At 41.6% G+C, this 25,160-nt stretch overlaps 1 protein-coding gene across 2 annotated transcripts in view; it reads left to right on the top strand.

Annotated features, from left to right (window-relative positions):
* Nucleotides 1–259: 259 nt before the first annotated feature.
* ASB5 (ankyrin repeat and SOCS box containing 5) overlaps nucleotides 260–25,160 on the top strand; it is a 49,678-nt gene continuing 24,777 nt past the window's right edge. Inside the window, exon 1 of one of the 2 annotated variants that reach the window (XM_043513469.1) lies at nucleotides 260–543. In XM_043513469.1, the coding sequence (XP_043369404.1) occupies nucleotides 348–543 (196 nt within the window). In that variant the 5' untranslated portion in view covers nucleotides 260–347. Of the gene's footprint in view, nucleotides 544–22,064; nucleotides 22,356–25,160 lie in introns of those variants that run through there. The other variant, XM_038399625.2, reaches the window with a different exon arrangement.

Raw genomic sequence — 25,160 nt, 5'->3', positions numbered from 1 at the left:
TGTTTTTTAAGTAAAAATAGAAAAAACTAGACAAATAAAAATGCAAAATCTGGAATGAAATAGACTTTTTAAATGGAAGAATCTTGGAAACTATGAATGTCAGAAACTCTGTGGATATTCCACTCCAGTTGAATGCCATCAGGTCAGCACGAGCTGTAGTGAACTTAATACTATGTACAGTATAAATAATCCTCATATTTTGAGCAGCAAGCATCATGACCAGCTGATATTTTCTTTTCTCAGGACCAGCTGTTCCTGGCACTAAGGAGTGCCTGACTGGAGCCACATGATCTTATCAACACATTTGAGAATTGTACCGAAACACTGACAAACACTCTGGTGCAGCAATGACTGTCATAGAGGAAAATCGCCCTTTTGCCCAGCAACTATCCAATGTCTACTTTACTATACTTTCCCTTTTTTGTTTTAAACTTTTTGTGAAAATCAGCCTTGCCATCCTCAGTCACTTCTACATTGTAAAAGGGAACCGTAAAGAGGCAGCAAGGATAGCTGATGAATTTTATGGAATTCCTCAAGGGCAAGGTATGTATGTACTTATTACTGTATCTTAGTTTATTGCCATTGGTTTATTCTTGTTGTAGTTAATTATTTAATTGCTCATGTGATTTTAAAAAATATTTCCATTAAGCCAAGTTGTGTGCGATTTTTCCCCCCAATATAAGATAGCTTGTATTACAACAGTGTTAGTTTGTTTATATTGGGCCATAATCTTCCATCCTTACCTTAACTAGAATTTTTCTCTATGAAAAGCTCCACACATTATGAGTATGGGTAACAGAATCTGTTCTACTATGATCAGAAAATCTAATTGTTAGCTCTCTTTATATGTTTGATATAGTTTATAACAAAAAAATGTATAAGAAGGAAAGCTCCAGAGAAACATATCTATTAGAAAACATAGTTTATAAGTTGTAGATTAATGTGAGGTACTGTATAAACTGAATTATTATAGGCAGCTCTGCTAGTGACTCCTATAATTAAGACTGCCTAACACTTTCCATTACAAGACCCTACTTTTAGTTGCATACACACTCCTAAACTTTAACAATTGAGCTGAAATTTTCTATGCCAGGTGTTTGACTCAGGAAGTTTTTTAGATCAATTCAACAAAACCAGTTCATACATTTCTGAGAACAAAAATAAGGAAAAATATGTTGCTTTGCCCATGTTAAAATTATTACAACCATTTCTTTGAGACACTCTAGAATCTTCATGCTTTAGAACAGGAACTTGAAATTTGGCAGGAAGGTCACCCAGGTGTCAGAGATGGGCTCTTTGGCATCCTCATAGAAATTCACCCACATTTGGTCAAGTTGTAAGCCTCTGAAAATTGCCGTGTGCATGTGCTCAAGCAAACATTTGTTAGTTTGGCAGCATTATTCTCCAAAGAGTCCATCTGTACTAAGCATGTTCTATCTCCACATTCTATGTGCTAACCAGACTGCATATGCAGCATCCCCACAGAGTGAATAACCATGCTCCTGCTCAGCTCAGGACTTCAGGGATGACATTTCCCTGCAATTGCTCCTATAACTGTCTGGGATCACTCCTAGCACTCATGTAGCATGGAGGAAAAGGAAGTATGCTGAACTGAAAGCAGTGGGGTGAGGAGCTTGTGAGGGACTGAAACAGGAGCTGGGTGAGAGAGGAGGACTGGGTCAGGCTGGAGTGAATAGGGGTAGAAGGAATCAGGCTTGGAGGAATAGGGTAAGATTATTTAACTGTTATAGCAGACTGCCCTACGGAATCAGGAATTGAACTCAAGAGTCCTGAGTCTTATTGTTCTTTTGCTATCAGCAAACATCTGTGAAATCCACTGCCAAAATACGGGTCGCATCTTCCTATATGGCTGGTCCATATAGGATAAGGATTTACTACTGCTGAAAGTGACTTTTAGCTGAAGTGGCAAAGAGGTCTGTGCTGATCTAAAGGTCCCAATTCTGCAAGTGACCCATTGGGCGGGGTGTGGAGGGGGTGTCAGTATGGTTCCACGTGATGGAATTTCTATTTTTCAGTTTATTTTTTATATGTCATTAGTTGATGGACCCAAAAAAAAAGGCCTGAAAGAACATGTATATTTAAGGTTAAGGATGATGATGTCCTTAATTCACATTGTTGCATTGAGCAGTTATTTTATATAACATTGGTTTTTGTTAAGAACAATATGTCATCCTTAACTTTGGATTTCTTAGCTCTTGTCTGCAACACAACTTTAACTGTGATTTTGGGTTAATTTAAAACAATAATTATTCCCAGGTTGGTGGGGGAGAATGTGGCTGAATTCTGTAATTTAAGTTCAGTGATGTTAAATTTGGTGAAAGTGGATTTGTTTTAATGAAAGGAGATAGATAGTGAGGGGCTGTGGTAAACACAGCAGGTCTCTTGTTAAAAAAATAGAAGGTAGTCTCTGAGTTAAAAATAACAAATGTGTAACATATGTTGCTTTGGGCCTTCTGAGCTTCATCTGGATGCTCAGCATCAGAGTTTCAAAAAAATAAACATGCATGTATAAATTACCATAGTCACAGACTGAACAAATTTCTATTTGTAGAAGTCAAATGTGAATAAGAAATTAAAAATACTTTTTCTTTTCTGAGTCATCCATTTCAAATAGCAAAGTTAATGTCCTAAAATAAGATTTAAGTTCTGTTTCCAGTGAAGTCAATGGTAAAACTCTCATTTCAAAAAATGGCTTAAATGAGAGAAGGATCAGGTCTATTATAAAGTTCCCATTAACTGGATTATTCTTTAATTTTGGCCCTGATCTTCCAAACACTCACATGCTTACTTTATTCTCATAGTTGTCTCATTGAATTCAATGGGACTGCTCAGGTATGTAGCATTAACTAGTTAAGTGTTTTCAGGGCCAAGGCCCATAAGTTTAAATGATTATGCCTAGTTTTCCGCTTCCTCATGTTGAATGTACCCAAGGTTGGTTATTTTTCCATGGCAAAAATGTGCAAAGTCATGATTCTAGTTACAAAAGAAAATAAAATGTCATAGCACACAAAGTTTTATCCCATTTTAAAATCTCAAATTCCACCAAATTGACATAATTGAGCCACTTTTGTATGAAAATAATCATGGAAAAAGTATTGCTCATTAGTGGACTATCATGACTTTTTATGAAAAATACTAATTCATGACTTTTTTCAAGAAAGACGTGGGTGTCACTAATATGCAACCTCAGTTATCTTGTGTGTAGATATTGTTGCTCCTTTGGCCTCAGCAGTTGCCAGTATTTGGGACCTTGCAGGATTATTTCTAAGAGCAGAAAAGATGATAGAAGTCAGGTATATTCTTGGTGAAATCCTGTTTATTTACAAAGAATATATATACAGTCCTGTTTTCCTGAACACAGTACAAGCAAAGAGCAGCAACAGCAGTCAGTCTCTCCAGTCAGTTTTGTGCCCTGAGGAGTTCTGTCTCTCTGCATCTTCTCAGGGCCATACTTAGGCCTAGACTACACTAGAAAGTTAGGTAGAAGGAAGCCGCCTTATGTCGACCTGTTAATGTATGTGTCTACACTACCGGGTCATTTACACTGACCTAAGTTGCCTCTAATGTCGACTTCTGTAATCCACCTCTGCAAGAGGCGTAGTGTTAATTCGATTTTCATGGGTCAACTGCAAGGTAGTGCAGATGCAGTGTTGTGTAATTCAACTTAATTGGTCTCTAGGTGATGTCCCATGATGCTCATCTATGAAAGCTCTGAAGGTCATTCTCAACTCTGCTGCACTGCAGCCAGGTACACAGTTCTTAAAGTATAGGCCTATACAGGCAGGCCTGCATATCTATATCCTAACACCAGTTTGAGCACAGCTGATCCTGGAGACTACATGCCCCAAAAGCACTCCAGCCTGGTCTGCATAGGAGGTGGTGGATCTCATCATTGTGTGCAGACAGAGCTCCGATCCCACAGAAGAAACGCTGACATCTATGCAAAAATTGCTCGTGGAATGGGGGAGAAGGGCTACACGAGGGACACACAGCAGTGCCGTGCGAAAATAAAAGAACTTCGCCAAGCGTACAAGAAGGCAAGGGAGGCGAACAGTCATTCTGGTGACTGAACCCCCCACATGCTGGTTCTACAATGAGCTGCATGCAATTCTCGAGGATGACCCTACCAGCAACCCCCAGAAGCAAAGTAGACATCTCACAGGTGTTTCAGTCTAGGGACAACAAGGAGGACATTATGGTGGATAAGGAGGAGAATGGGAGATGGGTGAGCGATGGATCCATTCTCCCCGAGAGCCAGGAAATATTTTTAACCCTGGAGCCCTGTGGGTCGCAGGACATCACGGTGGCCGACCGTGATGCTGGGGAAGGCACCTCTGGTGAGAAAACAGTTACAATCAAAGTCCAGTTAAACTTTAGCAGGCACACACTGTCAGTGGTATTGCATGTTTACTGTGAAGAAAAAGCGAGGTGCTGTGGTTCTTTGCTTACAAGAGGCCGCTCCAGCTATGCAGAGGGTGGCCCCTGGAAAAGACTGTTTATGTGGACTGGGATAGCCTTGGAATCCTCCATGGCTATCTTTAGGAAACTTTCATAGAGATACTCTGCAATCCTTTGCAGATGGTTTCTGGGCAGGGCAGTCTTATTTCTTCCACCATGGTAGGACACTTACCCACACAACTCCTGAATTAATTCTGCTGGCATTCTTGCGGTACACAGCATAGCATCGTAAGTGTCTATACCCAGACACTTGCAGCAAGGGCCTAATCACATCAGCCACACTATCAGAGGCTCGTTCACCTGCGCATCTACCAATGTGATAGATGCCATCATGTGCCAGCAATGCCCCTCTGCCATGTACATTGGCCAAACTGGACAGTCTCTACGTAAAAGAATGAATGGACACAAATCAGATGTCAAGAATTATAACATTCAAAAACCAGTTGGAGAACACTTCAATCTCTCTGGTCACTCGATCACAGACCTAAGAGTGGCTATCCTTCAACAAAAAAGCTTCAAAAACAGACTCCAAGGAGAGACTGCTGAATTGGAATTAATTTGCAAACTGGATACAATTAATTTAGGCTTGAATAGAGACTGGGAATGGATGAGTCATTACACAAAGTAAAACTATTTCCCCATGTTATTTCTCCTCCCCACCCCACCCCCCACTGTTCCTCTGATATTCTTGTTAACTGCTGGAAATAGCCTACCTTGCTTGTCACCATGAAAGGTTTTCCTCCTTCCCCCCCTCTGCTGCTGGTGATGGCTTATCTTAAGTGATCACTCTCCTTACAGTGTGTATGATAAACCCATTGTTTCATGTTCTCTGTGTGTGTATATAAATCTCTCCTCTGTTTTTTCCACCAAATGCATCCGATGAAGTGAGCTGTAGCTCACGAAAGCTTATGCTCTAATAAATTTGTTAGTCTCTAAGGTGCCACAAGTACTCCTTTTCTTTTTGCGAATACAGACTAACACGGCTGCTACTCTGAAACCTTTCCACCTCTGTTACCCTCAGGAGACTGATATCACATAGGGTCGCATAGGGGAAATTAGGGAAGTTCTCATTAAAAGTGCTCTTAAAAGAAAAAAAGGACATGTAGATCCACCCCACACCAGCACATTCCAGATCACCAAACCACTCAGCCACTAATGTGCCTTTACTGTGCTCAGCATGGGTTGGCAAGTAGTTTAAAGTGGCTGATAGTGGGGCCCCACATGAGAGATTCCATAATTTGGGAGTGAAAACGTTCCCCCCAGCCCTGTTCATAAACAACTTCCCATGGTGCTATGGGGAAGGGCCATTGTTTGACTAGCTACGTCTACTCCCGACATGATCCTGCCATAAACTTCATTAAAAGTGTGCTCACCCAGGACCCGGGGAAGCTTATTTACCAGGGCTGGAGCAGCAAAACGGCACAGTGAACAGTTATGGATTCTGATTATGTTATGGCTTGCACCTAGTATAATAAGGGATTTTTTTTTAATGAAAATGGCCTTGCTATGGAAATATTTTTTTCATGTACAATGGCACCTTTATTTTTTCCCATGACTGACAGCTGGAAATGTGTCCTTCAGCATGTCATCAACACCTGAAAGCAGACTTTTGCTGATTAGAAGGAGGAGAAAAAGAAAGCGGGAGGACATGTTCACAGAGGTAATGAATGCCTCCGAGACAGCTGGCACAGAGCTGAGAGCATGGAGGATTTCACTGTCCGAGAAGTTAGACATGGACATGGAGAGCAGGAAAGCTTCCAATGAGCAAGAGCATGTGGCGCAGGATAAGATGCTTAGGATTATGAGGGACCAAGCAGACATGTTGAGGTGTCTGGTTGAACTGCAGGAACAGAAGCAGGCGGTAGAGGCCCTCTGCAGATCCTGGTGGACAACCAGCCAGTTTTCTTTTTAGTGGTGGAAATTTAGATTGTGTGTCCAAGGTATGTTCCTTCTTTATGGAACACCTCACATTTCTTTGGGTTCTGTTTTAGATTGGCAGTCTTAAACTTATCACTAAGACTATTATTTTTACTCTGAGGTCCTGGAAATCATGGAATCCGTGACTTCCAGTGACCTCTGTGACTTCAGCCTGCCTTGGCCAGAAGCTGTCGAGTACCCTAGCTGCCTGGTGGGGGTACCCTGGAGCTCACAGGGGAACCCTGGAGCTCCGAGCAGGTCGCCACAGCTGCCTAGCTGAGCTCCCATTTTCTCATGGATATTTTTAGTAAAAAAATTCAGTGAATTTTTCTTTATAGCCTGTGACCTGTCCATGACTTTTACTAAAAATATCTGTGACAAAATCTTAGCCTCATCACAGATCATTTGTAAATGTATCCATTCCTGTACAAAGGTTTTAGCATGCACCACGATATTATCTAGGTCAGCGTTTCTCAAACTGGGCCCTGTGGGCCCCGCTGATCAACTCTTCCCCCTCCCTCCCAGCGCCTCCTTCACGCCAAGGAACAGCTGTTCTCCAGTATAAAGGAGGCACTGGGAGGGAGGGGGAGGCGCAGAGACCCTGGGTCCATGCCACTCCCGGAAGTGATCAGCATGTCCCTGCGGCCCGGGGGGATGGGGTGGGACAGGGGGTCTCCGTGTGCTGCCCCCGTCCTGAGTGCCGACTCTGCAGCTCCAATTGGCCGGGAACTGCAGCAAATGGAAGCTGCAGGGGCGGTGCCTGTGGGCAGGGGCAGCACGTGGAGACCCCTTGGCCCCCCGCCCAGGAGCCAGTGCCAGAGGGATGTGCTGGTGACATTTGGGTAAGTGACAAGGTAAGCACAGCTCCCCTCACCCCCTCCCGCACCCCAACCCCTTGTCCCAGCCTGGTGAAAGTGAGGGTGGGGGAGAGTGAGTGATGGAGGGAGGGGGAATGGAGTGAGCAGGGGCATGGCTTTGGCGAAGGGGGTGGGCCAAGGGCTGAGGTTGGGAGTCCCGAATTTTTTTTAATCAAAATGGTGGTCCTCGAATTGCTAAAGTTTGAGAACTGCTGATCTAGGTACAGGGCGCTGGAACAGGAAGGCCAGTTGGGGCCATGGACCTCCCACTTTTGAAAGTTATAGAGCCTGGCCTGTCCACATTTCAGGGCAGGCGCCAGCCCCTTCCTCCTCCTCTTCCACCCAGGCTGAAAGCTGGAGCCAGGCCAAGGTAAGAGCTGCCTGGGGAGCCTGGGCAGCTGTGGGGAGCCCTAGACCTGCCAGCCCATTTGGGCAGCGGGTGCGGGGTCCAAGAGCAGCCCCTGGCATGTGTTCCCGCCCACTGGGGTGCGCTGCCCAGGACAGATGTAAGGTCCGGGGTTCCCCACAGTGGCCCAGACCCCCTGGGCAGCTCTTACCTCAGCCCAGCTGATGCTCTTCGGCCCTCTGAGTCCCTGCCACCGCCGAAGCTAGGCTGAAGTGAGAGCTGCCCCGGACACTTCACCTACCATGGGCGGGGACATGGGTCAGGGGCTGCTCTTGGGCCTCCCACCCAGGGCAGGTGGAGGGTCTGGGGCTCCCCACAGCGGGCTGGGTGGGTGTTACTCCAGCCAGGCTCTGGCTTCTTGCCTGGCTAGGGGGCGGGGTCTCAGGGGAAAGAGGGAGCTGGGGTGGGGCCACAGAGGGGCTGGGCCTCATGCCCCTCCCCCGTTTATGAAGGCTCTGGCGCCCTTGGCTAAGTATAATAATATGCTATGCAATTCAATACCTTAGCCAGAAGCCTCTCAAATGTGCCTGGTGCATGACACAAGTCAAAAGCCATAATTTTAAATGGTCACAGGCCTTGTCCTGGTGCGAAAGCAGTCTTTTCCCTGTGCCTTGGATCCACTTCCACTTATCAGTATCACTTTTAAGATCTAGTGTGGGAAACCAGACTGAACCTACTACAGCATCCAAGGTCTCATCCATTCACTGTAACGGATAAAGAATAGTTCATTTAGTTTTCTATAGTCCATACAGAATCTAGTGCTGCCATCTCTTTCTTAACCAGGACTATGGGTAAGGCCCAAGGACTAGTTGAAGGTTCAATTATGCCTTCCTGATCAATTTCTACAGTGGCTGGTAAAGCCCTTTCCCTTTTTGAAATTGGTTAACAATGAGGTGGATGTTTAATGGGCTTGTTTCCTGAAGCAGCAGTCTTAGGTTGGACCAGTGCAGTACACCCTATATCTCTGCTGGATAGGGAGAACAACTCCTGATTCCTAACCAGAAAGTGACTTACACAGTTTTGCTGCAACCAGGGAACCCCTAATCCTAGACAACTTTACTTCTCATCAGACTTTGTCACGTGGACCATTGCCTTGGGCAGTGGCTTCTATTGTTTTCAGCGGGGTCATTAGTTAAAGGGGCTCAACTGTTCCTTTATTTAGCCAGAACAAAGGATAGCTAGCACACCCACTGACTTTACCCAGGTCTCTGATTTGTAAATCAAAGACCTGCTCAATGGCAGCCATTAGCAACTTCCTGCATTACACTATGTTTTCATTTTAACTAAAAGAAAAGGAGTACTTGTGACACCTTAGAGACTAACAAATTTATTTGAGCATAAGCTTTCCTGAGCTACAGCTCACTTCATCGGATTGCGAATACAGACTAACACGGCTGCTACTCTGAAACCTTTCATTTTAACTATTTGCTAATATTGTTCTTGAAATTATCCCAGAATATACATTCTTTATTTTTCTGTACTCAAAAACATTTTAATAGTTTGTGTTTTCTTATGATTCCTTCATCAGTTATATGAGATGTTGACAAAGTACTTTGTCAATTTAATTGTTAAATATCCCACTGCTAGTTAGAAAATAAAATGATAAGGCTTTGCATCATAATCATTTAGACTACATTTTAAAGATGTAACCAGAAAAACAAAACAATTTATGGCAGCATGCAAATGAACTAAAGTTTGCTGAATGCTGACTAGCCTGGTCATCTACCAAAAAAAAAAAAAAAAAGTATTAAACCCCAATCCTGAAAGTGACTGTCTGAGGGCACATTGTTGCATTCTTGTAGATCCCTGTTGACTTCACTGAAGTACATAAGAGCTGTAGGTGCTCAGTACCTATGAAAATTTAGCTAACAGTTATTTCTATTATTGTAGTGTCAACAGTGCAGTGCTAGGAACTATATGGATATAAAGTAACAGAACGTCCTTCCTTTAAGAGCTCATAAACTAAGAATAAAGCAAGAAATGACAATTGGGGAAAGAGAAATAAAATATGCGATTGATGTAGAGCTGAGCATAATTTTTGGACAAATAGTTTGCAAAAAATGCAAATTTTTTTTAAAATTTCATTTTAGGTTAAACAAAATGTTTCATTTTATTTGTGTTTTTCATTTTGCCAAGAAAAAAACAAACAAATAAACAAAATCCATTCTGGGTCAACCCAAAACATTTCCCCCCCTCCCAATTTTTTGGTTAAGGTTGGGTTTGATAACTATAGCTGAAGTTAGAAGCAGCATATCTATCTGCTAAGAGAAATCTGTAGTCATATTTTTACTGGTTTCAGAGTAGCAGCCGTGTTAGTCTGTATTCACAAAAAGAAAAGGAGTACTTGTGGCACCTTAGAGACTAACAAATTTATTAGAGCATAAGCTTTGGTGAGCTACAGCTCACTTCATCGGATGCTGTAGCTCACGAAAGCTTATGCTCTAATAAATTTGTTAGTCTCTAAGGTGCCACAAGTACTCCTTTTCTTTTTGCGAATACAGACTAACACGGCTGCTACTCTGAAACCTGTCATTAGGTTAGGAAAACTTCATTTCAGAAACATTTTGAAAATTATTGTATTTTATTTTTTACATTTCACATTATTTCATGACATGCCATTAGTAGTGTATATTATGACCTGACATCATTTCATAATGTCATGATATAACATGTACTACTAGTGATGATATGGAATAATGTAAAGATAATAAGACTAAATACAAGTTTAAATAAATTTCAAAATGAAATTTTATTTTGAAACAAGTTTTTGAAATTTTTCTGAAATGAAATTTTCCTAAATTAAAAAAGTTATTTTTTGTCTCATGAGAAATTTTTGCCAAAATTGATGAGTTTTGTGAAAAAATTGTATTGAATCAAAACAGCATTTTCTGAGGCAAAACCGCTTTGATGAAGAATCTCCTACCATCTGTACTCATGACACATACTGGGGTAGAAAGGTCAGAGCTGCAGTTGCAGATACAAGTTATAGTAGATTTCAGAGTAGCAGCCGGGTTAGTCTGTATCCGCAAAAAGAACAGGAGTACTTGTGGTACCTTAGAGACTAACAAATTTATTTGAGCATAAGCTTTCGTGGGCTAAAACCCCGTCATCTCTAAGGTGCCACAAGTACTTGTGTTCTTTTTAAGTTATAGTAGGAGATTTCCAGTTATTTTTCGGTTCACGCTATATTTTTTCTGGCTGTGGGTTCTTTGGTTTCTCTTTTGGAGTTCTTTGTGGGTTAGTTTTTTTACTAGGTACCCCTAAAATGTTAATGTGCTGCAGAATTTTGGGTTGAAAATGTATGACTATCTTGTGAAAGCAGATTAATTGAAGGGTGCCGTTCACATGTAATCTCCAAGAGATTTGTGATCCAAGCACTTACCAGTACCTCTCTGCATAACAGAAACCTAACAATGAAAATTTAAAAGTCGACATTCTACTGAGATGAATGGGGTTTATTCATACTTTTCAGAGCAATTGCATCAGGCTCTGCATAATCAGGTAGACTAGGCTGTATCAGTTTACACTCAGTTCATTTTTTTAAGGTTTTCTTCGTAAACCTAAGTGCCAAGGAGCAAAATTAGGCCATCCCTGAGACTGCTCTGATTTAAACTGGGAGCCTCCTCCCCCCCAGGCCCCCCGCTCTTCTCAGGATCATAAGAATGCAAAAGTAGTTTTAAGGCATGTTAGCACCTTTCCTTTCCCCATAGGTCATAAATCAGAAATAATGTTGCTGTTCATTTTTGGAGATGCACTATCTGGAAAGGTTGACTGCTTTTAAACCATAGTGAATGATTAAACAGAGTAATGTTTTCCTACCACCCTATTCTAACAATTTGCAATTGATAACATCATTTAGCAACAGTTGGTAGGGGAGAAAAATAAGCACAAGGCATCTTCTCAACTCACATTCCACACAGATCATAATTCTATTAATAAAAGCCATATAACACCTTTACTAGCTTCCTAGATACAATAAGAAAAGGAGTACTTGTGGCACCTTAGAGACTAACAAATTTATTAGAGCATAAGCTTTCGTGAGCTACAGCTCACTTCATCGGATGCATTTGGTGGAAAAAAAAAATAAGTGTGAAGGCCATGACCAAACCAGATGTTCTAGGGAGGAACCGAGGACAGATGCAAGGGCACCAGAAGATTACAACACGCCCTAATTGAAATGTCAGAAAAAAGCAGATTGATGACTCTAAAAGATGAGGCAGGCACCTATCAATCAGGACAAGATAGCTGTGAACAAGCCCAGCATGGGGTAACTCCCTGAGAGACTTGATGAAAGAATGAGAAGGACAATTTAAGAAAACAAAGCACTCATCAAAAAATTTCCACCAAATGCATCCGATGAAGTGAGCTGTAGCTCACGAAAGCTTATGCTCTAATAAATTTGTTAGTCTCTAAGGTGCCACAAGTACTCCTTTTCTTTTTGCGAACACAGAATAACACGGCTGCTACTCTGAAACCTAGATACAATAGAGAGTCATTTGGCAATGAAAGGAATGTTGTATGGAATACCTATTTATCACACTGCCCAGTGTAAGGCACCAACATTTGGTATTTTGTTTTTCATAGATTATATATAGTCAGTAGTGTCAAAGTATTTAATATAGTTGAGGAATCCGTAATTTGCTGAACAATGAGGCTCTTGGGGGCTGTTCCCTTTTACAAATCTGATACCAAATTGAATAAAACATTGAAATAGAGAGATTTTTTAATGGAGTTCATCGCCCTCTCTGGACACTGCTAAATCACTCCTGCCAGACAAGACTGGCACTCAAAAATATTTCTTAAGAGAGCAATCTGGTTCTGGAGTGAACCAGATTGCACCAAGTATCAAGCACTTAACAAAACAAAACTTCCCTGGGGAAGATACCCCAGACACCCTAAAAGGGCTTCCCACACCACAATCCATTTCAAAGTGTACAAGTTCAACACTCTGCTATATGATCAATATTCTCTTTATATCCATTAGGAACAAAGTACAAACCTTTCTATGGATTTAGGCCTTATCTACACTACACTACTGAGTTGACCTATGTTAGGTCGACTTACAGCTACTGCAGTAATTATTGCAGTTTTTCATGTCCACACTGCCTTCCTTCTGTCAGTAATGCATGTAGGGTTGCCAGGTGTCCGGTTTTCGACTGGAAAGCTGGGTTGAAAAGGGACCCTAGCGGCTCCAGTCAGCATGGCTGATCAGGTCATTAAAAATCCAGTGGCGGGGCTGGCAGGCTCCTTACCTGGCTCTGCATGGCTCCCGAAAGCAGCGATATGTCCCTCAGCTCTTAGGTGGAGGGACAGCCAGGGGGGCTCCATGTGCTGTCCCCGCTCTGAGCACCAGCTCTGCAGCTCCCAATGGCTGGGAACCGCGGCCAATGGGAGCTGTGGAGGCAGTATGCACTGCGCAGCGCTGCCTGGTCCCTCTGCCGAGGAGCTGAGGGACATGTCGTTGCTTCTGGGGAGCCTCCCAAGGTAAGTGCTGCCCAGAGCCTGCTTCCTGCACCCTCTCCCGCATTCCAACCCTCTGCCCCAGCCCAGAGCCCCCTCCCACACCCAAACTCCCTCCTGGAGCCCACACTCCCTCCACCACTGCCACCTTGCCCCAGCTCTGAGCCCTGTCTCCCACCCGGCACCCCAACTCCTTGCCCCAGTCCTGAGCCTCCTCCTGCAGCCCGCACCCCAACCCTTGCCCCAGCCCAGAGACCCCTCCAGCACCCAGACTTCCTCTCAGAGCCCACAGCCCACACCTCCCCTGTAACCCCAACCCTCTGCCTCAGCCCAGAGCCCTCTCCCACACGCCAAACCCCTTGGCTCTACCCCCCATCCCGGAGCCCCCTCCAGCACCCCAAAACCCTCATCCCCAGCCCTGCCCCAGAGATTGCACCCCAACCTCCTGCCCCAGCCTGGAGCCCCCTCCCACATCCTAAACCCCTAATTTCTGGCCCCGCCCCAGATGATGGTGGGGATGAGAAAGCAGGGGTGGGGCCTCAGAGAAGGGGCGGGAAGGGGTGGGACAGGAGTGGGGCAGTGATGTTCGTTTAGTGCAATTAGAAAGTTGGCAACCCTAAGTGCATGTCCTCACCAGGAGCGTTTGCTGAGAGCTTTCAATGCCTGGCAGCCAAGCTCCCAGCTGGGAGCTCCATGAGGAGCCGAGAGCCCGGGTGCTCAAAACCAGGTAGGTGGGAGCTCTGTGCCAAGATGAGAGCCAAGGCTCTCAGCACCAGGCAGGGCGCAGAGCTGACAGGCGATGTAAGTAGTGCTGTGTCTATACAGACACTGTGTCACCCTAACTACATTGACCTAGGTGCTGCACCTCTCGTGGAGGTGGAGTTATTAGGTTGGTGTAGTGGGAGAATTACAGCGGTGGGAGCAATATAGTGTCAACACTTACAGAGTTAGGTTGACGTAAGCTGCCTTACATTGACCTAACTCCGTAGTGTAGACCTGGCCTTATATGGACAATTAAAATTAATGTATGCAGCAGCTCCTATGGGAGCAGATGAATAACCCCATTACTTCAAATGGTTTACTTGCATACTTAAGTGCTTTGCTGGATCTGGGTGTAAGGGAGAACGTTTCTGAGAGACCACCTTGATAAAACATTGGTAGCACGTTACTGTGAAGATGAGATTTTTAAACAGTTGTTGCATATATTTAGAAGTCTTGTGATTGAGGCTCATATGTCCAGGATGTACTGTACAGTTGAAAGGATTTCTGATTTTACCCCTTTTAATCTTAATATGATATTTAAAGAAAGAATATCACTTTTCTGACAGCAGAACATTTTTATTTATAGGAATTTTCAGTTTGTCCTGAGAAGCTACTGCTACCTTATTTAGCCACTTTTAGCATCCGACATCCATATAAATAATCTAGTGCTAAATAAGATTTTTTAAAATTAAACTATATCAAACACTCACAGATTTGTCTTGTCTTTTCCAATTCTTACTCATTTGATTCAGTACTGGGAGAGAACAGTAAATGCAATCTGTATGGTACTGGGAATTTAGGAATCATATTTTCAAATAAGCCATCATATACCATATATGTTTAAATGTGTAACAGTCAAGGCAAAGCTTTTTTTTTTTCTCTGAAAACCCTGCTCCTTGCAGGTTATGATTTTTAATGTAAAATGCATAGTTATTTAGTTTCTTATTTTACTACAATTTGGAAGTAATTCATTGACAGATTTGATCACTGGGTTATTTCTATAACATACAACCCAGTCTGACAGCATTTGAGTCAAAATGTGATGCATTCATGTATAGGGATTTTAATTTTCTCCCATATAATAAAAAGTTTAAATGTATGCCAAATGTCCAAACTTTAAATCTCATGTATTACTGTATGCTTAAAAGAAAATTTCAGAAATTTTCTAAATTACAGAACCCATACTCTTGCTTTACCAACAATGACAAAGACCTGTTAAAATAAAACATTCCAGTTACATATTGGGAAAACCCACTTGTTCTACAGAAACAACCATGTATTTGTCATTATGAAAGGAGTTACAGAAAGCAAGAGAGAAAAAAATTCTTTACCATTGATTTCACTAGGAAAAGCTCATGTTGTGTGTTTATTTAAATATATGGTGTAGTTTTTACAAAATCTATTTTTGCTAATTTTCTAGGCAGATGGGGTGTCAGAAATTTTTATAAAATATTTATAATCAGCATTTTAATTTTTGGGCTTTCATGAAATTCTTCCCACTAAGCAGCAGACTGAGGCCCTAGTCACTTTGTCCTCATCCAGTATCACAAAGGGGCCCTAAACTAACTGATCTGAATACTTGAGCTTTCCCCTATGTTTCAACTAGAGAGATCTTTGGCTTCTATGTTATCCCTTTGCTGGACAGTCTTGTAGTTATGGTACTTGGAGATCTAAGTTTAATTTCAAGACTTCATAGATTCATAGATACTATGATCAGACCATTCTGATCATCTAGTCCGACCTCCTCCACAGCACAGGCCACAGAATCTCACCCACCCACTCCTACGAAAAACCTCACCTATGTCTGAGCTATTGAAGTCCTCAAATCGTGGTTTAAAGACTTCAAGGAGCAGAGAAGCCTCCCTCAAGTGACCCGTGCCCCATGCTACAGAGGAAGGCGAAAAACCTTCAGGGCCTCTCCAATCTGCCCTGGAGGAAAATTCCTTCCCAACCCCAAATATGGCGATCAGCTAAACCCTGAGCATATGGGCAAGATTCACCAGCCAGATACTACAGAAAATTCTTTCCTGGGTAACTCAGATCCCATCCCATAGACTTCCTTCCCATAGACTTCCTTTGTTGCCCTGGAAATATCACTTACTTTCTTTGTGTCTTGGTTATCCATATGAAAAGTAGAAATAATAATACTTCCCTACCTCACCAGGATGTTGCAAGGATAAAATCACTAATATACCTAGGCTTAGTGTAATGCCATTGAGGTCACCCCAGCACACCACGAGTGGTCAGGCATGGCACTGCAGGTGAGCAACTGGCTCAGTTTCCCCTCACCCATGTTATAAATGAGTCAAAGCAAGATGTTCTACTATTAAAGAGCGCCCTCTTTGGAGGGTCTCATTATTTGTCAGAAAAGTATAATACGAAAACAAATAAAATCTTCAGTAAGCCACTCCATCGCAAATTCTCTGCCCTGGGTTAATCAGTCTTAGGACTTGCCCTGAAGCACCGTCAGGCTGAATTCCCTGCCTGGAGCTTGGGCCTCTGTGGGACATTTGGTTGTATGCCACTCTTCCCTTGACAGTGCATTCCTCTTTGCTCTGCCAGTCCGTCATACATCCCCAGGAGGTCCCCTGCTAGGTTCTCCTGAGCTGCTCTGGTCCCTTGCCTGGGAATGCTTTCTCTCTGGGCTCATTCCTTCTCCCCAAGAGCCTCTCTTCTCCAGGGAGACACCAATGGGAATAACTTCCTCTCTCTCCTCAGGAGCTTCCTCTGTTCTGGGGCTTCCTGACTGAAGGTGCTCCTTACTGAATGAACTATCGCTCAGCTATAGGTGGATCTGAATTGGCTTGTTCTCCTTAGCAGAGCTTGCCACAGGTAGACTGGGTGCTTGATTCCCTCGGGGTCAGCCCACAAGATACTCAGACACAATGGTCATGAAGGCCATATAAATACCTAGATAAATAAGTTTGGGAAAAGAGGGCATAGCCGGTACACCCTATATCCAATAGAGCCCCAAAAGCCTGAAGGCTGTCCGTCATGTACTAGCCACGTGGGCCAGTGCCCAATGACCCCAGGATCAGGGGATCTCACTCCTTGGCTAGGCACAATGCTGGTGGTATGTAAATTCAATGTGTCATTGTTATTAAGAAGGAAGAATGATCTTTTGGGAATTGAGAAACCTAGGTTCCATTCCCAACTGTGCCTCAAATTTTCTGTGTGACCACAGGCAAGACTCAGTTTCTCCTTGCCTCAGTTTTTCTACCTGTAAAATTGGGTTAATACTTACCTTGCATGGATGCTATGAGGCATAATTCTTGAATATCTATAAAGCACTCAGATTTTTGCAGGGAGTATATCATAAATGTTCAAATTATTTTAAATTATATGTGCATTGATCTTAATAGCTCGTCTTAAGGACTCTGTTTAGAAAGTTCACTTTATTTCAATGTCATTTGTTCATTTGGAGTTAGAATAAGGCAGCAATTAGCATACTAGAAACTTGCTTTTTTCCAGCATGTACCAAGGCACAAAACTTTACAGAATTCATCCTTTGTTATTTTTATTAAAACAGTAAAAGATTCCATTTTCCTATAAAGTTATACCCAAACAAAATTTCAATTTTTAAACACTTGCTGAAGCTTGTCTTAAATACTTCTTTCAAACTAGAATGCTTTCCCAACTGAAAAGGATGGGAAATAATTTCTTTACAACTTCACAGCTGTTGACAGGAACACAACTGCATCCATAAAATAAACATATGAGTTTTCTGCTTCCATAGAAATGTTTAAACTGGCACTGGCATTTCTTTTTCATAACAATCTATAAAAAAAAAAGCTTGATATAAGAAGCCTTCATTTTTTTCTAATAGTTTCACGTTTGGGTTAAGAAAATGAAATGAAGCCAACATTTTGAGAGGAATATGAGCCAGGGAATTATATCATGTTTACAAGCTAGATAAGGAAAATCAATACTGTCAAAATTCCACACCTATGAATAACATCCTCTAGTCAGTTTCCATACTCATATGTTTCAGTCTCTGCCCCTTCCCCTAGATTCTTTTGCTCTGATGGTTACAGCATCACTGTCATAGACAACCCTGCCATAAAAATAATTAGTTAATTGCTTGTCCATCACAACAGCTGAACATATAGTACTCATAAATGGATTTTTAATTAAATGCTTTTGTTAAAGGATTTCAAAGATGTTTAAGGGTCTTTTATATGGCACTCTTCAGAGTAGTATCTAAGCACCTCACAAACATTCATGAATTAATTTTCACAACTGCCCTATGAGAAAGGGAAATATTATTCCTGTTTTAAAGATAGAGAAACTGAGAAGGGACTTGCACAAGATCACACAAGAAGTGTGTGCAGAGTTGGGAATGAAATCCAGGTGGCCTGGGTCCCAGTGATTAACCACAAGTTCATCTCTCCTCTATACATGTATCATCAGTGTGCTTTTCTTTTATGTTTCCAACTGAAAACTTTAGACTACTAGTCATTTCCCTGTTTTTTTAATTTTATTTTTGAAAAGAGTTTGATGCCAGTCTCGAAAGATCCATTTCACAACTTCAATATGGCTGTTGCCATAAGCAAAACAGTTATATGCTAACCCATTTTGTCTTGTGTAAAGTTTCATCAAGGATACTGTGTAAGATAAACTCTGTATCCTGTAAAGCAATAAGGAGAATATTTGCATCTCTTTGTGTGTTATATTCTTATGTCCTCCAGAGTATCTAAAATATGTGGATAAAGTTGGTAAAAAAATAATGACAGTCATATCAATTAACTAATCGATTATCTTTGGGAAAGGAGATATCCCTCTCAGCATCCCTGCTTTTTGAGCCATCCTGCCTCCCTTCCCACAAAATTTCTTCCTGCTCCTTTGCCCAAATTCTTTGGGAGAGAGAGCAGGTGCTTCTCTGACTTCCCCCAAGTCAACTCCTCTGAAGCAGCAGCAGCTGTCTGCCATGTTCTATCTGTAGACAGTGTCTGTGGATTTCATTGCCACTGCTACGGCTAGCCACACCCTCTGCTGATGAAGACATAGAGAACATAGCAGAGGGTTAAAACATCTATGGAAAACAAGCTAACCTGAATTCCTTCCAAGTTGACAAATCTACTTGCTCAACCACCCTGAGAAGCTAGCCAACCTCATTCTCAGCTGACAAACGCACTCAATACTTCCCCAAAAGCATACAAGACAGGACTTCCTTCCTAACCAACAGCCCCCCTCAACAATAGCATCCCATCCCAGATGACAAATTCACCTGCAGATCCCCTCTTCCTCCCAAAAGCACCTGTGAAAAGTGATTGTGAAAGCGAGAAAAGCCCCAAAGTCATGAAATATGGGAAAATTATTGACTTTCTCTTTCTCATGTATAATTCAGTTAGTTGTTGAAGAATATTGACAATTTAATAAGAAACTTTATTAATATTAAAATTAAATGTATAATGCACCTACCCTCCATCAAGTGTAGTGTTTTGTTCTGGCTTTTATAGTCAAAGCCCTTGTCTGGGGGATGTGGAGGTATGTCCTTCTTTGTGTGTGGTCCCTTAGGCATTCTGGCTCATTCAGTCAGAGCACCTTTAGGGGAAAACACCTGTGCAGACACTGCAGCATCTTTGAGAGAATGAAACACCTACACTCCTCTGCACTACCTTTGTTCTGCTGGCCAGCATCGGAGGAATAGTCCCTCTCACTTCCAGTTCCTTTGGGGTCCTTGTGTACTAAGAATGCGAGGCCCAAGATTGCACATACCTCTAGTGCAAATGTGCAAGGCCCCTTGGGTAGATCCATTAAGGGATTTAGGCATTTACTCACTTCAGGGACATAATTCAAAAATGTAGGTCCTCAAAATCTCTGCTTGGCTGGTGCATAAATTATCCAAGTGCCTATGTTTCTGTCAATACAATCCCTTAGATGCCTAAATTTCTACTCGTGGACATGCACAAAGCTGCCTGAGTCCTGGTGCCTGATCTCTAACCCACGGCTAAACCCTGGTTGGATTCACAAATTAAACATTCCCCCTATATCTTGCCAGTGGGATGAAGCCCCATACAAAATAATGATAGTGCTGCCCGTTTTTACTGAATAGTCCAGTGGTTAGAGCAGTCACCCAGGATGATGTGGGAGACGTGCATTCAAATCCCTCCTCTGTTTGATGAGGAGCGGGGCGTTAAACCTTGGTATCTCCCCTCCTTAGTGAATGCCCTAACCACCAGACTATAGTCACTCTCATTCCATGCTCTCTGGGCCAATGACTATTTAAATATTTAAACAAAACAGAACAGCTTCATCGGGGAGGGGAGGGGAGAGAAAGAGAGAGACACCTACCACATAATGTTCTATAATCCCATGATTAGGACATTCTCTAGGAGGTGGAAGACCTGGGTTCAAATCCCCTCTCCTCATCAGGCAAAAGAGAGATTTGAACCCACACCTCCCATACTGTAGATCAGGGCTGTAACCACAGGGCTATGGGTGGTAGGGATTACCCCCATCTTGGTCTTTTGTGAAAAGGGCTGATCTGGTTTAGGCACCTTAGACCAGGAGAAGATTCACAGCTTTGAATCCCAAACAGAGGGAGGCACTTCTAGTACATGCATAACTCCTTTTGGGAGGTAGGACTTTGGCTCCCCCCCTTTGCATTTCCTATTAGGATTGCCAATTTTGGTTGGATGTATTCATCACATGACATAATTTTTAATTAAAGGTTAATCTTTAATTCTGGGAGTCCTGGATTGTTAGCAATCCAATTTCCTATTGGGTGACTGAGGCAGCCAGGCCAGTGCTAGGGGGAGGCTTGCAGGGGCCACCCCAAAATTTTCCTTAGCCCTTCCATAGCAGCCGCTGCTTACTAGCAGCCCAGTCTGAAGGCAGTGCCACCACCAGCAACAGCGTAGGAGTAAGCCTGGCTAGGGGCTGGGTGTCCGAGTCAGGTGGAGGGTCCGGGGCTCCACAGTCCCCTTTGTGGATCTATCCCTTGTGCCCTCTGCCATGTCTACCCCTTACTCTCTTGTACCAACTACCTTTAATCTAGCCCTTAATTTTTATTTTTTTTTTTTTTAGAAGTTCTGTTTGAGGGGAATATAGGGAAAAGAGGCAAAAATTAAATTAGATATTTTTAAACTCAGTTTAATTTCAAGACACATAAGAACAGCTCATTGAGTGGTGGGACAGTCGCATATACTTTAATTTGCACATATCTTATGTTTCTACATTTGATATAGAACTCTGATGTGTTAACTTGCTTGTTTTTATTTCTGTGAATTTATGTGTGAAATGAGTATAATTCCAACATCTCAGCAGTGTTTTGAGGCTTAATTGATTAATATTTGTAAAGTACCTTGAGAATCACAGATAAAAGACAGAATATTAATGCAAAGTAGTAGTGTTATTTTAAAAGTGTTGATGAATGGATTAGTCTATACATTAATAAAACAAGACCGTGAGAAAAGTTGCGGTTTTTTAAACAGCATGTCAACATATTACTACTGTAATAAGATCACTACTCTAGTTAATCCACACTGTAATTTTATCAGGGATCAGTTGCGTCCTTTTCCTTGTCCATGCAGATTTGTTTCCAGCATTACAAGCCAGTACGCATGAAGAAGTCTTGCTCCAAGTTTGTTATCCTTGTTACTATTTACCCTGTTGTCAAAAACTAGTGACTCAGGACTCCTTGAAATGATTACAACCTTACTTTCATATCGGGATACAACCTGCAAAGTAATCAATTACATCGTTTCTGCTGCCATATGAAAGCATTTGTTTATCCAGGAAGTCTTTCTAGTTTATGGCTGTACAATACTGTGCTCTATATACACAATTAGTGTTGTATTTGTTGGATAATTCCCAAGTTCTAAGTAAATTCTTTACCAACTGCAGAGCTGTAGGTGACTGAAGCCAGTCACGAGGCTATTTATTACTGAGGGATGTGGGTTCACTGTTTAAGGCTGTCATTTATCAGAACCATAATTCTTTTATTAACATACTCATAATTTTTTTCGAATTTGAGCTGCTTAGTATGCAAACCTCATATTAAAGCATGAACTGCGTTGTGTTTTAAGAATCAGTTGCTTTTCTAGTCTAATATAAAAAAAACCCACCACCTTTCCATTTAAATCATGTAAATAGTTAAGGTTCATGCTGTAGCTAAGCTGATTCTTTCTCCATTTTAAAAATAGAAAATGCTAGAGCTTTCCTTCCCTTCCCCCACTGTGCACTCACTGTGGATTTCAGTGTTGTAGCCTTCTACAGTAAGTACAAGATCCTTTGTGAAAATCTGAAGGGGGGGGAAAATAGCTACAAATCCATCCGTGGATATTCCTCTGACTAGAGCATCTGCACTATTGTTACACTGACTTTGCAGGAGAAAAAAAATAAAATTATGATCACAAGTACTGCTATTCAGAGGAGCTGCACTAACCAGAATCTCCTAAAAAGAAGCCTAGAAAGTATAGGGGAGTGTCCTGCAAAACGAAAAGCTTGCTGGGGTATTCTGACCAGCCAAGGTTAGTATAGCAGCCATTTCACAAGCTGACAGTGCATTAAAATATACCAAGTTGACCCAGTTTTGCAGTGTACTAACTTTAAACTGAATTTTTTTAGTAATCAGATTTGTAATGTAAAGGCATGCTTATATTAATTACTAGTACTGTATTACACTTGCATGAGTTTCTACATAGATAATGCAGCTATAATTTTTGATTGTACATTTTGTAATGTTGTAAACTCATCCACTGTGCATTTTCTTGTTTATATGCCTTAGTTGTGGTGCGAGTGTTCAAGGCTTAATGCAAATTGTTGCGGGAAAGCAAAAGTCAATGTAACTAAATACTGAGGGCTGACTGTTTACAAGAGATCAGAATAAATAACTACATGTAAAGAGAGGCTTAGAGTAACTAAAAGATAGGAAACTTTGGAGATTAAAGATACTGAAGAGAGTATGTTAATTTTAGTAATTTGCCACAGATTGTCTATTCAAACGTAAAAAGATGCTAAATACTAAAATTAAAGGAAAATTGTGAAAAGAAAAAATAGAATGCAGAGGCACTTAAAATTACCTGGACATACATTGGGACATTTTGAGAAAGGATATTTTAATCAATAAACTTGAGGGCATGATGGGAATATTATCGAACTGCTTTGTTACATGATAGTTAAAGCAGAAATTAGAAAAATAAAACACTTATCAGAGAAAGCCTGGACTAACTTTTATGATCGGAGGCATAAACATGGCAGAGTATTTTTTAAAAATAGTAATAATACTCTAATTAGGATCAAAGTGAGGGAAAAAAGGAAAATAAGGACATCAAAATTTAGCAGCGTTGATTTTAGAAAAAAAATCAGCAAGTGTTTGATAGAACAAAATATGTTAAAAAATTGGGAAAAAAGACACAAAGGGAAAATGAAAAGTACTGACAGTTAATTTACACCTTGAAGCGGATGTCAATTACATTTGGCATTATATAAAACACAGTTGTGAAGTGGAGCAAAAGGTAAGAAGAATACTTAAAATAGTGTTATGTTGATAACCTTCACTACTGTTGATATCGAGAAATAAGATATATTCAAGAATACAAGTAGCAGCTACTCTACTTTCCCTAAATACTAAAGAAAGCTTTCTAATTTATTTAAGGGCAACAGTATACTAATAAATAAATAAAATAAATAATAATTATTAATAATAAGCATTTACTAATAATATACCCATTGGTGGTACATATGTAGAAACCTGGAAAAGGGAATTCAATGCTCCCGATAGATATTTTGGACTAAGGTATATAAACACTGTCAGGGCAGTTCAGGGCAAATGTACCTGTATTCCCACTCTGTGGTTCAACAAGGGCATGCACTCTAGGCTCCTCAGCCATCACCGCTCTGGAGTAGAGTCAGAGATCTGTCTCTCTGCCTCCTGACCAGAGTGTTTTCAGGTTGCACTGGCCTCTGACTATATCATGACATCCTCCAGCAAGGCACGCTGCCTGCATCTGCATTATGCTTTCTCTTCGGAGACTAATAATGTATAATTCCCAACATTATAAGTTACCGCACAGTCTTCCTAAGTGAACACTTTTATTCTTAAAGGTAAAAGCATTAGACAGAAAACAGTGAAAACAATAAAAAAACCTACTCATATGTGAATAACCTAACAAGAGACCACCCCCTAACTCCAAGAAGGGCTTTGGTTGGTGATTAGGCATTTTTCCTGTGGTCCCCAGTTCATAACAGCTTTCTCTCAGGACTAGCTCCCCCATGAGTTACTGTATCCCTCCTTTATCAGGTTTGCGCCTTTGAAGAGATCATGAATAGGTAATCAGCCAGACCATTAGGTTTCTCTTCAAGGAGCAGCTTCAGTAGGATGGCTCCGGAAGTGAGTAATTTCCATTCCCTTCTTCCGAAGTATTTCTTAGGAACCCCACTCAACTGAAAGTTCCGTCTTCTCTGCTCCACTATTTTAAATAGTCTTTGAAGCATATAATACTTCCTAGTGTTTACATTTGTCCTGTCTCTCCCTTAAAAGAAGTTACATACCATCATAAAAACATAACATAAGAACGGCCATACTGGGTCAGACCAAAGGTCCATCTAGCTCAATATCTTGTCTCTCAACAGTGGCCTATGCCAGGTGCCCCAGAGCTAATGAACAGAACAAGAAATTATCAAATGATTCACTCCCTGTCTCCCAATCTCAGTTTCTGGCAAACAGAGATAAGGGACACCATCTGTGCCTCATCCTGGCTAATAGCCATTGATGGTACTATCCTCCATTAATTTATCATCTAGTTCTTTTTGACCTTCACAACATCCTCTGGCAAAGAGTTCCACAGGTTGACTGTGCATTGTATGAAGAAATACTTCTTTTGTTTGTTTTAAACCTGCTGCCTACTAATTTCATTTGGCGACCCCTAGTTTTTGTGTTATGAGAAAGTGTACAAAAACCACACTTCCTTATTTACTTTCTCCACAGCAGTCATGATTTTATAGACCTCTCTCATATCCCCACTTAGTTGTCTGTTTTCAAAGCTGAAAAATCCCAGTTTTATTAATCTCTCCTCATACAGAAGCCGTTCCATACCCCTAATAATTTTTGTTGCCCTTTTCTGAACTGTCAGGGTTCCTTCCCCACTCTGAACTCTAGGGTACAGATGTGGGGACCTGCATGAAAACCTCCTAAGCTTACTTTTACCAGTTTAGGTTAAAACTTCCCCAAGGTACAAACTATTTTACCTTTTGCCCTTTGATTTCTACTGCCACCACCAAATGTCTGGGTTTATTTTTGAGAAAGCGTTGTTTGGAAACATCTTTCCCCCCAA

The sequence above is a fragment of the Dermochelys coriacea genome, chromosome 4, assembly GCF_009764565.3.
Source record: "Dermochelys coriacea isolate rDerCor1 chromosome 4, rDerCor1.pri.v4, whole genome shotgun sequence".
Classification (NCBI taxonomy): Eukaryota; Metazoa; Chordata; order Testudines; family Dermochelyidae; genus Dermochelys; species Dermochelys coriacea.
This window is presented reverse-complemented; position numbering and strand designations above follow the sequence as displayed.